Source organism: Scomber scombrus, chromosome 13 (genome assembly GCF_963691925.1).
Source record: "Scomber scombrus chromosome 13, fScoSco1.1, whole genome shotgun sequence".
Lineage (NCBI taxonomy): Eukaryota > Metazoa > Chordata > Actinopteri > Scombriformes > Scombridae > Scomber > Scomber scombrus.
In genome coordinates this window covers 7,710,483-7,724,666 of record NC_084982.1, presented here as the reverse complement: position 1 = coordinate 7,724,666, position 14,184 = coordinate 7,710,483, and the positions used below count along the sequence as shown (strand labels likewise).

The window sequence follows — 14,184 nt, the reverse complement described above, 5'->3', positions numbered from 1 at the left end:
CATTTTACTCTGGAGAAATTATGACCTCTGACCTGTTGTTCCTTACTGTTCCACCAATTGGAGGATCTGGTGGGAGGCTGCTCACTGTCCTGAGACAACAAAAGCCTCCGCACGGCGCCTGTTACCATGTCCACATGAAGCACCGTGTTAGTCTGGCAGACAGACAGAAAAAGAGACAATAAAAAATGTTTTAACATTAATGTATAATAATATTCAACCCCACAGTTACTAGTATCAAAATCACATGCCAGAAAAAAACATTTTAACCACCTGAAATAGACATTTCAAGGGACAAAATGACTGATTAACTGGCATATAAATATTCCCTTGATTATTTTTGTAGATATGCTGTTCACATACATTTGAATGAGCACCATGTTTTTAGAAGAACAGCTGTGGTGTAGATGATATTCTTTGATCACTCTTTGATCTTTTTTATCGTATGGACAGTGACTGGTCAATAACGCAGGATTTGTTCTCAGGATTTTTCTTTTTTACAACAATGCTAGAGCTGAGCTGTCTGTTTCAGAGCTGGAAAGCTTTCTTAGACATTCCTCATGCTCACAGAAATCTCCTTATTGCTTGTCTTCTCACCACTTCTTCACCCATTAGTTTGCAAATGGGTATTTCTTTTTAGCATAAAAAGAAAGCAAAATCTATATTTTGGCTGATATCTCTACCGCTGTACTAGTTATACCAGTTACTGTGTACTGCCCTACCATAATTTTGAATTAAGCTTAAGTATGGCACAAGTCAAAATGTTATTTTTTTACAGAGATAATAATTGTTTAATACTTTTAATATACCTTCAAACGCAATAAGACAATCATTTGGCCTCTTATGAATTTAACAACCAGTCAACAGCAGAGGGAGTCAGGAGTTGTGAGAGGAGAACTGACAAGTTGCACAGGTTCCCCCTGGATCAATTTTACGGTTTCTGAGAGATAATGATTGTTCTTATAATCCTCATAACTTCATGCAGTCAACAGAGGGTGCTCTTCTTCAGGTGAAACACTCTGGATCTTAGTACTGATGTCCTGTCAGCTGTAACTACTCTAAACACACAACAGTCTCTCTGGTAACCATCCATTTCACTGAAAGTTAATTTGATTCAATTTAGATAGACACATTGTCCCTATGTGTTTCTGCATTTGTGTGCTTCCTTCAATCATATCAGATAAGCAGTAAAATATCTGTGTGTGTGTGTGTGTGTGTGTATACAGTGTGTGTTGGATGAACTGTGCAAAGGCTTTCATTTGTGACGCACCAGGCTTCATCTTCAATTGAGTTTTATGAGAAGGAGCCACAGGGGAGCTGGCCTCGGCCCCGGCAGCCCTGCTTCACACTAATGGTTTCCTTATGGCCTTCCATTCCTGACATACACACTACTGTACTGCAGACTGGTGAAGCTATTCAGAGAAGGCAAACCCCATTTCCTGATTCTAAACATACACTGCCTTTGGAGACCGTGTGCAATGTGTGAGCACATGCGTGTGTTCTGCATGAGGATTCGTCATCTGACAGGTCACAGTGTTTCACTCAGGTTTTCTATGTATGTGTGTGTGTGTGTGTGTGTGTGTGTGTGTGTGTGTGTGTATGCGTGAGTGCGTATGAGGAAGTGAAATGTATATATAATTGTGTAATTGTGTCCTAGGATTTTTGTGAGCATGCTGTCATTATGTTAATATGTTCTTGCACATATGTTTGCATGCATTTGTGTGAATGCATGCCAGAACCTGCACTTGCATGTGCATGAATATGTGTGTGTGTGGCTGTGTGTGTGTATGTGTGTGCTGGTTTCCCTGATTTCCCTTGAAGGCCAGTGACCTGTGAGTGAACTTTATGTTGTCTGGACCTCTTCATTTTTAGACGTAACATGATCCATCACAGTGTTATTTTTAGAAGTCCTCCTCTTGCCTAATATGCACCAGCTGGAGAAATAGCTAAGATGCATTGTTCTTGTCTTACGCGCTCCTGTCGTAGGCCAGGGTCTTATGGGGTGAGAGAGATTCAACAGCAAACAACGACTAACCACCAACCATTTTAAGACACTCTGACAGACTCGAAGCGCAGCTATTTTAAAACGGAGAGGAATCTGTGGTTGTCCTCAGAAAAAAAGCTTAAATGGCAGTGTTGAATGTTGTATGTCATAGCGGTCAGTAAACAAGTACAGCCGAGACATGAAACTATCTGAAAATAGAGTTTGATTTATTCCTGAATGTTGACAGTGTGTGAGTGTAAGGTGTGTTTTAGTATGTCATATTCCGACCTCTTACATTCTGTGCTACCACATTGTTTATGTACATCATGTTCATGTTTATGAAAAGATAATAACGCCCATCATCACATTCCCCATAACAATAAATCTGCCAGTATTTGTGTTCTTTTCAGTTAATTTGGATGTGATTACTCGTTTTATCCACAGTTTGCTGCAATTAAGTTATCATGTGCTGTTTTTAACCACCTGTGGGACTGTGGAGCAATGTTTTAATGAATGACTTATTGGGCCTATTTTAACCGTGCAAGTATAAGAACAAGCACAGCGTGGTAGGTCTTGGGCTCACACACAGTGTAGACGTATTCATGCACACCTGCTATTTGTGTGGTGCCTCCACAAAAATAGGGTCAATTATGTTGTTGAGTTTCCGTTTTGTACTATTTTCTTTAAAGTGGTTAAAACATTGATATACACTGAATATGGAACATTCAATCAGTAGTGTGGATGTGATGAGATTAAAATTCTAATTGATGTTTTTAAGATAGAGGCTAAACAGCCTCTCCTGGTTTGGAATTTTAACCGCCGCAGCAAAGCTGACTCTATCGGGAAAAGAGGTAGGCTGACTTAAGTGTGAAAAAAATACTGATGTTCACAACTACTGAAAACTAGATTCTGCTCTCCTTGGCACTCTCCATGGTCTTGTCTTATGTGTGTGGTCCACATATTCCTCATGTTGTGAGGATGTAAATCTGTTTACACAATCATGTTGTGAGGACTCGCCTCCCTTATGAGGACAAAAAGCAAGTCCCCTTCAAGTAAATCATTAATTTTAGGGTGAAGTCTCTGTTTAAAGTAAGGGTACGTTTAAGGTTATATTAAGGGCAGGGTAAGGGTTACGGTTGGGCATGTGGTGGTTATGTTTAGGGTTAGGATAAGTCTCCAGGAAATGAATGTAAGTCAATGTAATGTCCTTTGAAGTGACGGAAACATGACTGTGTGTGTGTGTGTGTGTGTGTGTGTGTGTGTGTGTGTGTGAGAGTGAGTATACCAACCTGCTCCTCATGTAGCACCACTTGCCCACCCAGGGGACTCCCAAGGGGAGCAACAGTGACAAAGGGCTGCCAGACGCCACTGATGGTCCTGGGGAAGACATCGTAGAGCTCCATGCACTGGATTGTCTCCCCATTCTCCTTCATAGAGTACAGGCACACTGGGTTACATGTGGCCACATATACATCATCTGAAAGATAAAAACAGAGGTTATTCTGTAATGCATGTCTGTTTATTATATCCAGCTGTTACTGTATCAATAATCCCGACCATTCTGTTGCTAGTAGCAACCACTGGCACAGTTCCACCATGGCTGTTTATCCACTATAATATCAGTTCTGTGGCCGTGCCAAAATCGACAGGTATCTATTTTCCAAAATGCCCTTGTTGGAGCATTATATATATTCTCACTTTCTTATAGCTACTTTGTGACTATTTAGATATTAAATGAATTGTTTTCTGTTTAGCTCTTGTGGACTCTACTGCATGTATATGTTGTGTTATACTAGATGAATTACTGTGTTACACATGCTATAAACATCAGACTTGAACTTTGTTTCTTTCTGGTATGGGAACAATATAACAACACATTTAACAGTTAGTCTAAAAAAATGTGTGAATCCAGTTTTCTTGCTACTCTACTACCGTAATTAACTTTTACATTTACCTTTATTCTAAGTCCTGTTTTTGGTATATTTTTTCTGGTTTGTAATCTCTATCATTGAATTTGTTGTGTTTAATCCAACATAGTTTCACAGTTCCACAACTTTTTCCATTAATTTCCCCTTTGTTTAGCCTTTAATTTGCTGCACAGCTGTGCACCTACACTAACTGTGAGACCAGAAGATTTTATGTGAATGAAACGTCTGTTTTAATATTCCTCCTGTCTATCTCATCCTGAGATTTTACATCTCACATTCCATTGTTACTTCAGTGACCACAAAACCTGAGAATTTATTGTGTGAAAGTGATGGCAGTGTGTGTGTATACCATCTCTGGTGGTGACATCGCAGATAATGTTGACTTCATTCATGGGAATCTGCCAGTGGGCTTTCTCCTCACTGAAACTCAAAGCCCTGCTTTCCTGTCTATTGCAGGGGTAACTCTGAACACGCAGAAACACAGGGCCCTGGGAAGACAAGACAAACTGTTACCATACACACACACTTACACAGTGTGCGCAGAGCACTGTTGTTTAATGTTTATTCTTTGTAACAGTTTTATACAGAGTCACAAGGCTGTTTGTTATTATTCAAATTTTTAAATACTGAACTCAACTACTGAAGTTACAGAAGATGCCGTTTTGCCAATCTGACACATAAAACTCCTAACATGGCTTTAAAGTGATACTCCGGTCACTGCTGTAGCCTGCTGTTCAGGCTCATACCACATAACTGCAATGTTCGCACTGCAGTTATCTTTCCTGTCTCTCTGCACTTTAGATTGTTGAAAGGACAAAAAATGTCACAAAAATATTGTGTCAAACAAATGCATGAAATTAAGAAGTGTCTCAAACGTATACAGCATGCTCTACTTCTCAGAGGTGCATCGATACGATCAGCACTATGTAGTATACGACAATGTGGCAAATACAGATTTTGGCAGAGCGTCTGCGCTTAAAACAGCATGACCACATAACAAGGAAGCAGTGTGTTTTTAGCAAAATCACCATACACACACAACATCTTTTTGTAAAACTTTAAACAGCTACTTTTTAAAGCTACAGTGGATTCACTTTTAAAGTACTGTACTTCAGCCCATTCACACTTTTATAGCAGCTGTGTCAGTGAGCTTTAAAGTGTGTTCCCCTTGTGTGTTTACCTTGATGTCAATGGGGTGACTCTCAGTGGGACAGAGCAGTTTGCGACGAGCGTTCCCACCTTGGTTTATTGTCCAGTAACCTGTCATCTTGACGTCGGGCAGGGGCAACCTAAAGGTTAAAGGTCACATTGTGACAACTGTATTGTAAGACCTGACAAACAATTAATTGCAGAGATATATAAAGATGTGAGTGTGAGTGTGTGTTTTATGAGATTTTGCCATTCATTATTGAAAATAATGGGTTTCACTCTCACAATTCTCCAGTTGATTTAAGATTGAGTAATTTTATGAGGGGCTGAACATCGTCATCACAAAATGATATCAGATGAAAGCTGTATTCTGTTGTGAGTAGGATTCTTTAGGAACAAAGGCTTTACTTTGATCCCAATGTCTCCAGAGAGGCTAGAGCCAATATGTGTGGGACAAGTGTGTGTGTGTGTGTGTGTGTGTGTGTGTGTGTGAGTGTGTGAGTGTGTGAGTGTGTGAGTGTGTGAGTGTGTGAGTGTGTGAGAGAGAGAGAGAGAGAGAGAGAGAGAGAGAGAGAGAGAGAGAGAGAGAGAGAGAGAGAGAGAGAGAGAGAGAGTCCCTGCTTGGCTTGTTGTGTCTGGCCATATGTTTACTGGATTTCCCATGAATCATAGCTGGATCGTGGCCCCAGACTTATTGGCTGCAGGTGGAATAAAGATGCAACATAACCATGAAAGACTGAGAGGATAGAAGATTTGGAGGATGGACAGTCATATAACCATAAATATTACTATGAATGGAAAAGCAATAAGACCCATTAGAAACTGCTTTCCATGTCCAAAATTGGAAATCAAGAGACAAAATATTTTCTTTCATGCACACAAGATGTTGTGGGTAAAACAACTAGTTGTTTATAATCTGTTCAAGATGGGCGTTAAATCACTAAAGCATGGATCCCAAAAGATACATAACTGTTAAAAAAACTCTCACTGTCCTCAGATGATGTTCAGACACAATGGAACAGACAATCTATACCATCAGTTATGTTACTATTCAAGGAAAATAGTTGTTTCTTCCCCGTTTGGCTTTCAAGGTTTAATTTGAGAGATTTGTGAAACTGAATTTATGAGTGTATTACCTCAGAATAAAACCACAGGAGACAGAAGAAACAAATATTTTCCTTTATTTAGAAGACAAGCTGTACATAATGAGACAATGTAGTGGATATCATCTTTCCTTTACAGAAAAGGTGTGGTAATGTAAATGATCTAGACAGTCATTACTTCAGGAAGGAGTGAGATGACTTCATGGAAGCCTCAAAGTTAACACCAGTCCGAAATCAGTCATAAGCCTCAAGATAACATCGATGGATTTTAAACATTTCAGGATTTCATTTCTACAAGTTGGACATACGCTAAACTCAGTGAATGGTGTCATGAGGTACATTCTCAGGAAGGAGAGTTCTTCACAGAGAACCACTTATCTCTGAGCAACCCCTTTCTGCTGAAGGCTCTTTAAAGACAGTTTTTATAGTAATATCGGGAACCATTTAACATTCAGAAGAACAATTGTGGAAAACTTTGGAAGGTGAAAATACTGTACGATCCAAGTCACCTATTTTATTGACTGTAATTTAAAAAATGTCACATTTTTACAGTTACATTGACTATAATTTTATTCTTCCAGGAAAATCATAATGATATGAGACAAATTAAAGATTTTGATTTTTTTAAAAAGAAGAAAAAAGACTAACTGTTTGTGGTTGAAATCAAGTGTTTAAGCTGTTTTATAATCCAAGCAGCACAAGGCTTTTATAAATTGATTCATACTGTCCATTAATACATTCGGTTTTATTGTGTTGTCATTTGTGCAAATATTAAAAAAGAGTCAAAAATGACAAAAATAAAACAATGTTAAAAATCTATAGGTCTTCACTCTGTAGATTTTAAATAGGGCTGCAGCTAACAATTATTTTCATGATCAATTAATCTTAGTTTTCTTATAATAGTTTTGTCAATAAAAGGTCAGAAATTAGACAATGCACATAATGGGTTATTTTTTGTAAATTATTTACTTTTTTGAAATTTTTTCTGCTTTTTGACTTCACTATTTAAATGGCATTTGTAATGTGTTTTATGATGACTCTGATGAAGGCCGCAAACAGAAACACATTGGTCTGATAGTAAAGGTGTTCTATACCACAAGAGGAGCTGGAGCTCTGACGTTTTTTATATCCATTTCATTATTATCACTGCTATACAAAGTAGGTTATGGTGACTACCGTGCAGACAAGCTGCTGCTCTCTAAGAGCATATGACATTCCAGTCACGGTCAGTAGTACCTCTGAAGGTACAATTAGTGGACCACGGTTAGCAGCATGTAAGGTACAATGACCATCAAACCTGATCTTCTCTATCACTGAATAAAAGCCTTTACCGAATTTCGGTTCATCCATATCAGTCGTAAGCAGAGATCAGGAGAGGTAGGCTGTCAGGTAATGCCCACGTCATGTATTATCCATCACACTAGTCTAAAAGCTTTCTGACTGGCCTTTAAAACTATTTGAAGCTCTGACAAGAGACCAGAGTAAACTGAACGGCGTGTCAGGTACAGTAGGTGCCTGAGGTTTATGTTTGTGTGTGTGTGTTTATGTTTGTGTTGGTGTGTCTAATTCTAGCGTCTTGTGCTCCTGATGCCTTACTCCTTAGCCAGTGTGACAGAGCTGGGCTTGGCTCCAATGGGAATCCCGTGCTTGTGCAGCGCTTCGATCAGAACCTCCCGCAGGTCTTTGTTGTAGGAGTCGAAGTCGAAGACATTTCGCACGACGTTGGCCAAACCCTCCTCAGGGAATTTCTGTTGGGAGGTAGAATGGAGAAGGAGATAGAGAGAGGGAGGAAGACGTAAAAGAAGAAGGGGAGAATGAAAGAAGCAAAGGATCAGTGGAAAAAGGAAGAAAAAGACAGCAGGGACAGGGAGGGGGGGGGCGGGCGAAAAGCATAAAGGGAGGAGAAATTGATGGAAAAGACAGACAAGGCAAAGGAGAGAGGCAGGATTGAGAGGAATGAAAAGGAAATGAGAACAAGGGATAAAGCAGCAGGGAGGACGGCAAGTAGGAAGAAGAATATGGAGAAAAAAAGCAGAGAAAATGAAGTGAAGAGGATAAGAGAATGAAAGAAAGTTAATATGATTTATGATTCTTCAGAGGCCAATGCAAGGACACAGTGTAGAATAAGAAATGCTATCTGAAAGGTGATTGATTTCTAAACTGCAACCGCAACACTGACAGATGGGTGCAAACAACTGACTCCCTCTCTCACTCAGACTTTTTATATCACACACTGTGTTTATGATATAATTACAGACAGACACAAGTTATATTGCCTCAATAAATTATCTGAATTGTGTGTAACTATGGTGATACGCGGAGATACTGTAAGCAAAAGCTGAGGCAGAGGTTATGTATTTAAATGGTGAAGAAAAAAGTTACCAAGTTAGTGTTAAGAAACTTAATGCAGATTAGGTGAGTTACCCTCAGCTGGGATCAAGTGATTGATCCCAGCTGAGTTTTTTTCAGTTTTTTTTGGTGTATATATCTTCCATGCTGTCTGGAGGAGGATAGATTTAAATGCACCAACATAAGAGCCAAACTAACACTAATATTATGATGGACATAAATCCTTTTTTTTGAAATCCTTCTCTACTGAAATATTTAATTGGCTTCATCAACAAAACGCACTGAACTTTACCAGACGCCTCTAAAATGTATCTTTGTCCAGCTTTTCTCCATTTAATATAATTGTAAACTGAATACCTTTTGGTTCTCTGACTGCTCATCAGATAAACAATCAATCTGAGAAGTTAAGAGTGTTTAAGAGCTTTTCTATGAACACTCTTCAATGTCTATTGACGCTTCCCAAAGCACTGCTACCGAGCACGCTGTTAAAAGCTTCTTAACACCAGCTGAACATCACTCATTCTACACAAAGGGCCTGATTTACTGAGATCCCAAATAAAGGGTACTAAATTGCGTGCACAGTGCAATAGATTGCGCGTCTCGTTTGCGGGTGATCTACTAAGAATAACTGCGTAAATGAAAACAGGTGCAACAGGGTGGAGACAGCAGTATTTAAATGAGGGTTTTGCATGTCTGAATGGAGAGTTTGGACGAGCAAAAAGCTGCAAGCGTAAAATGAAATGTGATCAGGTTCTAGTGCAACAAGTACAGTATATTGAGTTATAACAAAAACAAATATTACCAGAAAAACCGACATATGGGAGAGTATTTGTGACAAAGTCAATGTTGTTAGTAAAACCAAAAATATTCCACTCCAAAATTATTAACACAGGTGGAAAAACTCCCTCCTGTGCGTATTCTGTCATTGTGCCTCCGTCTCCTCCTTTCCACAGTGACAGCAGGTTAATACCTGTCCTTCGAAAGGTATTATTTCTAGACGCAGTTTCCGTCAGAAAAATTACCTTCAGGTTTGGTAAATCACAATGCGCGTGCTAAATAACATATTTGCATTTTCTCCTTCCTGTATTTTGCGCACTGGGGTTAAAACGCCCCATATTACATATTCATTATGACAAACGTACTAAATGGACAGCGCGTATTATCTTGCACATTTGAAAGACGCAAGCCTCAGTCAGCCTTCACATTTTTTGTGGGTGATGTTGAGTTTGCGCACGTTTTTACACATGCAAACCTTTAGTAAATCAGGCCCTAAATCTCACTTAACAAAAGAACGTCAGCTTTCATGAAAAAGGTATAGATGTAAAAATGTATGTGAAAAACTTAAATACAGCGTGTAGTTTTTGGTTCCTCCAGCAAACACCTGGAGGAACACCTCTTCAGCTTAATAAGGTTCGTAAAATGGATTTTTACAATCATCTTAGCCTAAAGATGCTTTTGGGGAATGAGATCCAGGTAGTTTTAAGGCACTAATGTGGGCTCTTACTGAGAACAAACATTTCTCATTACTTTTGACAATTTTGTTGCAATTGCTTATGTCTACAAGATAATTGAGTTATAGTACTGATACTAAACACTAGAGACCTTACTTATCTGCTAAAAGAAGTAACATTATGAAACTGACTGTTATCAATACTAACTGCTATGGATGCATTTTGGTGACTATCAAAAGAGTATTGAGTTTGACATCTAGACCTGGTGCTGATTAATTGAAAGAAAAAAAAATACATCATAGCTGCAGCCATAAATGCAATTCAACCATTCACTTTAAAACTGCAGCACTTTGTCTACAGTCTTAATAGATTAATGTTCAGAAGCTATAAGTGAATGTACACACCTTTTAAAAAAGACACAATAATTATAATGACTGAACCACCCTGTGTCCTGAGGTATTATCTGGATCATAATTGCACTCTCACACCTACTTCTTACAATGTATTTACATTGTTAGGTCTATAAATAGCTAAACAATCAATAATCCCAACTGGTTACAAGTAAAACCTAGATTGAAGGAGCATTGTGCTGTATTGGACTGAATTCCCAGCTACCACAAAGGTGCAATTATGACCAACCGTGAACTGGTAATTAGAGCAAGCACCGGCCACTACCTCAAAACAAGCAATTTAGACTTCCACTAAATGATCCTGTATCTGTCCCACTCCTTCAGATAGTCAATAGCTGTGGTGATTGATCACAGATTGGGCTTGGCCATTGGGGAAATCAGCCATAAGGGCTTGTCCCTGTGCACTGAATTATTGATCCACAGTAGTGCAAACTCAAATTCTAATTTCACTCCTCTCTAAGAACTGCTCCTTTGGTCTCTCATGTCCTCCGCCTTTCTCTCAAGACTAAATAATGTATACAATTGTGAAGAACTCAAAGCACAAGGAGACACGGGGTAGTGACATTAATGCAGACAAAATAAGCATGTGTTTATCACTACAGCATGATTGATACTGCCAGAGTAAGTGTAAACAGGAGGAAGGAGAGGAGGGTGAAATGAAGTCTGTGTAATCGCCACATTTTTCCTTGCAGGCAGGAGACGGATAAATAAGTGGACATAACTACAGTGGCAAAGCGATAAAACTGCATTAAAATTGTGGGAACTATTGATATCATGGGTATCTAGCTAATGAAAATAAGGTGTTACCCACAGATGTAATTTCATTCCAAGCAAGGCGCAGGCGTAAGAAAATCACATTCAGCGTGAAATATGTTGCTTTGATGATGTAAGAATTCCGAACGACGCAGATGTGAAACATGACCATAATTACTCTCAGCTATCTGCCATGGATGTTTTGAGGCTCACATCTGTGGCCTCTGAATAATTAGAGAAAGGACAGATAAATGGTGAAATGGGTGGGTGGAAGGAGGGAATGGTAGAGATGAAGCAGATGAGGGGGTACTTTGTAACCCAAATGGCACACAGTAAGAATTTTTTTTGGCAGTGCAGAGAATGTGACGTATGACAGATAATGTGTCTTTGTGTTTCCATTATGACCCTAGATTCATTCTTTTTCTATTGCTCAACTCTCAGCTTCTCTCACAATCCTTTCTTTTCATCTAGGACTGCCAGAAAAAAAAAAAAAAACAGGAAAAAAACAGAATGATTAAGAGAAGCCAGCGCCTCCAGGTAAATCCCAAGATAACTGCAGCCAATATTGTGTGATTGTGTGTCCAAATGTCAGATCTTGTCAGTCCAGATTGAGGACGGAGCGCTGTCTCCCCTCTCTGTCACAACTGTGTTATGAGGACACCTTCTTACATTTTTTAAGCTTCTGGCAGTGCAGGGTTAAGGTCATGATGTCTTTATGAATTATTGAAGAGAAATAGTCTCAAAGAAAAGCTCAAGAAATAAAAAAAAGCTAAAGAAGTGTGTTAATCAGTTGAAGGGTATGTGTATGCTGTCGTCTTCTTACCTGCAGGTGTTTGACAATGTTGACCACCTCTCGAGTGGAATAGGGGTATGTGATGGTGCCCTGGTCGGCCATGGATCGCAGCTCACCAAAGGCGGCCACAAGCTTCTGCAGAGTAGCATCGGGGACATTGGGGCCATATTGTTTAAGCATAGCCAGCTCCGCCTGGGGCTTTGGATTGTCCACGGCATGGCAGCTGAAGATGTCACCTATTCAGAAAACAATACTCATCCTTCTTATAGCGATATTTGCTCATTTTGTTTTTAGCTTTAGTAATGTAATATCTGCTTATCTCTTCTCTGTCTCTCTGAATTGTGATAACACTCTTTACAAAAAGGACTTTGTCATTAAATAAATTGAAAATTGCTGCTCCTCTGCAGTAGGATGTGAATGTTGTGCGTGCGTGTGTGTGTACCTAGAGCTCCAAAAAAGTCATTGCCCAGGAAGGGAAAACCAGGTCGGTTAGCCAAAACAAGCATTCTGAAGTCTGGGTGCATGACGACGGTGTTCAGTCTCCCCTTGGCTTCAAGTGGATCTGGAGGAAACACAGTTATGGTTAGCTAATAAAAAACAAACACACCTAAACAAGCTCTCGTTCTTCCCGTTTCTGCCTCAACTTTCTCTTTAATTTAAAATGTTGTGATTTGTGTGTGTGACACACACCTCACACACACCTCTACTGTCCTGAAAGCATCAGCGCTGTCTCCAGTTTGTGTTTATGAAGTCTCTGGGCTGTGTTTACATTCTTATGGGAGGGAGGAGGAGCCTCTCATGGATGGAGAAGCTGCTGACAACTAGTGTGATTACAGTACCTGGGGCTACATGGAAAACCACACGTTTACAGTCCAGCATGCTCCAAATTCTACTGGTACCTGTCCATAAAGGCTTTTACCCTAAGCCCCTTTTAGTGGCCTACATTTGATGTCTTCTATGTGTTTGTCTTTTAGGACATCCAATCCTCAACTCGTCCTTTTAATGGTCCCGCTTCTGTCAGCAAACTGTATCTGGGACATGTCTACTGTCGAGGTGTTGAACCCTGCGTGACTGCATGTACATGTAAATGTGTGTGTGTGTCGTACCTGAGATGATTCTGCGTCCGTCTGCCAGAATCATCTCTCCGCTCTCCACAAGGGTTTTGAGGATGCAGGTGACGTTGGTGGGAGCTTTGTCGGCCTCGTCGATCACTAATATGTGTCCCATCTTCACTGCCTTCACCTGCACACACACATTAACATGGGTTAAGGGTTAAGGGTTTCTTTGCTGCCTTGACTGAGGTGCTAATTCATTTCATTGTGATACAAAACTCAGCTGACATGTTGATTAATTGACTGCACAATTAGGAAAAACATTAACTCTGCCAGTGGAGGCACTTACCAGTAACTATGAAACTTTCCTCACTTGTAATCTATGTTTAGAGAACAATTGATACTCGTAAAAATGTTCACAAATAATCTTTTGTGTATAAATATACCATAAAAGCTAAATACCTCATATGGTGGCTCTCTATTCATTAGTAAACAAGATGAAATGATACACACATTTTAAAGACAGTCACAGATGTGGTGCCATATTAGTCTTATTGTCTCTCCATCAGACTTGTATTTTCAATAATGAAGCTAAACTCTCAGATATCAGCAATTCACTTAGTAAGCACAAAGTTATTACATATAGGAAGAAAACCAAACGTATGTAAATCATTTTCAGACACAGTACACTGAAGGTCAGATTTACTAGAGCTCTCTCCTCATTGCAGATGCACTTAAAGGAGGATGGTGCAAATGTCATGCTGACAGAGGTAGATTATCTATTCCACTGGATTTACTACGGTCATTCGATTTGCAGCAGTTTTGTATGGAAAATTCTTGGCCTCTGGAGATCAGTCTTAACATAGCGTAAATAGGATTATCACAAAAACAATGGTGGGAATAGAATATAGACTTGTATACAACTAAAAAAGAGATCATTTAAAAGAAAAATAAACCAATTAGGATATTTTTAATAAGCATATTATCTGATTAGTGTAGAGCAAATGGATGGGGAGTTTTGGTTTGTCTTAATAAACCCCCTATGAGCTCTCCTTCAATTGTAACATGCACCTTGGAGGGCCGTCCCCGCACAGATTGTGGCCGCAGACTAAATGAAAACCGCTGCGTGCATTTACCCGACGTCATTTTCTTAGTAAATCTGCCCCCAAGTGACCAGAGCACATGAAACCAATCAGCTTTCATGTATGCCTGTCT

The 14,184-nt window shown here is 39.5% G+C and overlaps 1 protein-coding gene across 1 annotated transcript in view; it reads right to left on the bottom strand.

The window, feature by feature from the left end:
• vwa8 (von Willebrand factor A domain containing 8) overlaps positions 1–14,184 on the bottom strand; it is a 72,715-nt gene that overhangs the window by 24,862 nt on the left and 33,669 nt on the right. Inside the window, exons 23-30 of the mRNA XM_062431728.1 lie at positions 13,024–13,159; positions 12,360–12,479; positions 11,948–12,153; positions 7,758–7,909; positions 5,090–5,198; positions 4,259–4,397; positions 3,271–3,458; positions 33–152 (exon numbers count right to left, since the gene is read on the bottom strand). Coding sequence (XP_062287712.1) covers positions 33–152; positions 3,271–3,458; positions 4,259–4,397; positions 5,090–5,198; positions 7,758–7,909; positions 11,948–12,153; positions 12,360–12,479; positions 13,024–13,159 — 1,170 coding nt within the window. The remainder of the gene's footprint in view (positions 1–32; positions 153–3,270; positions 3,459–4,258; positions 4,398–5,089; positions 5,199–7,757; positions 7,910–11,947; positions 12,154–12,359; positions 12,480–13,023; positions 13,160–14,184) is intronic.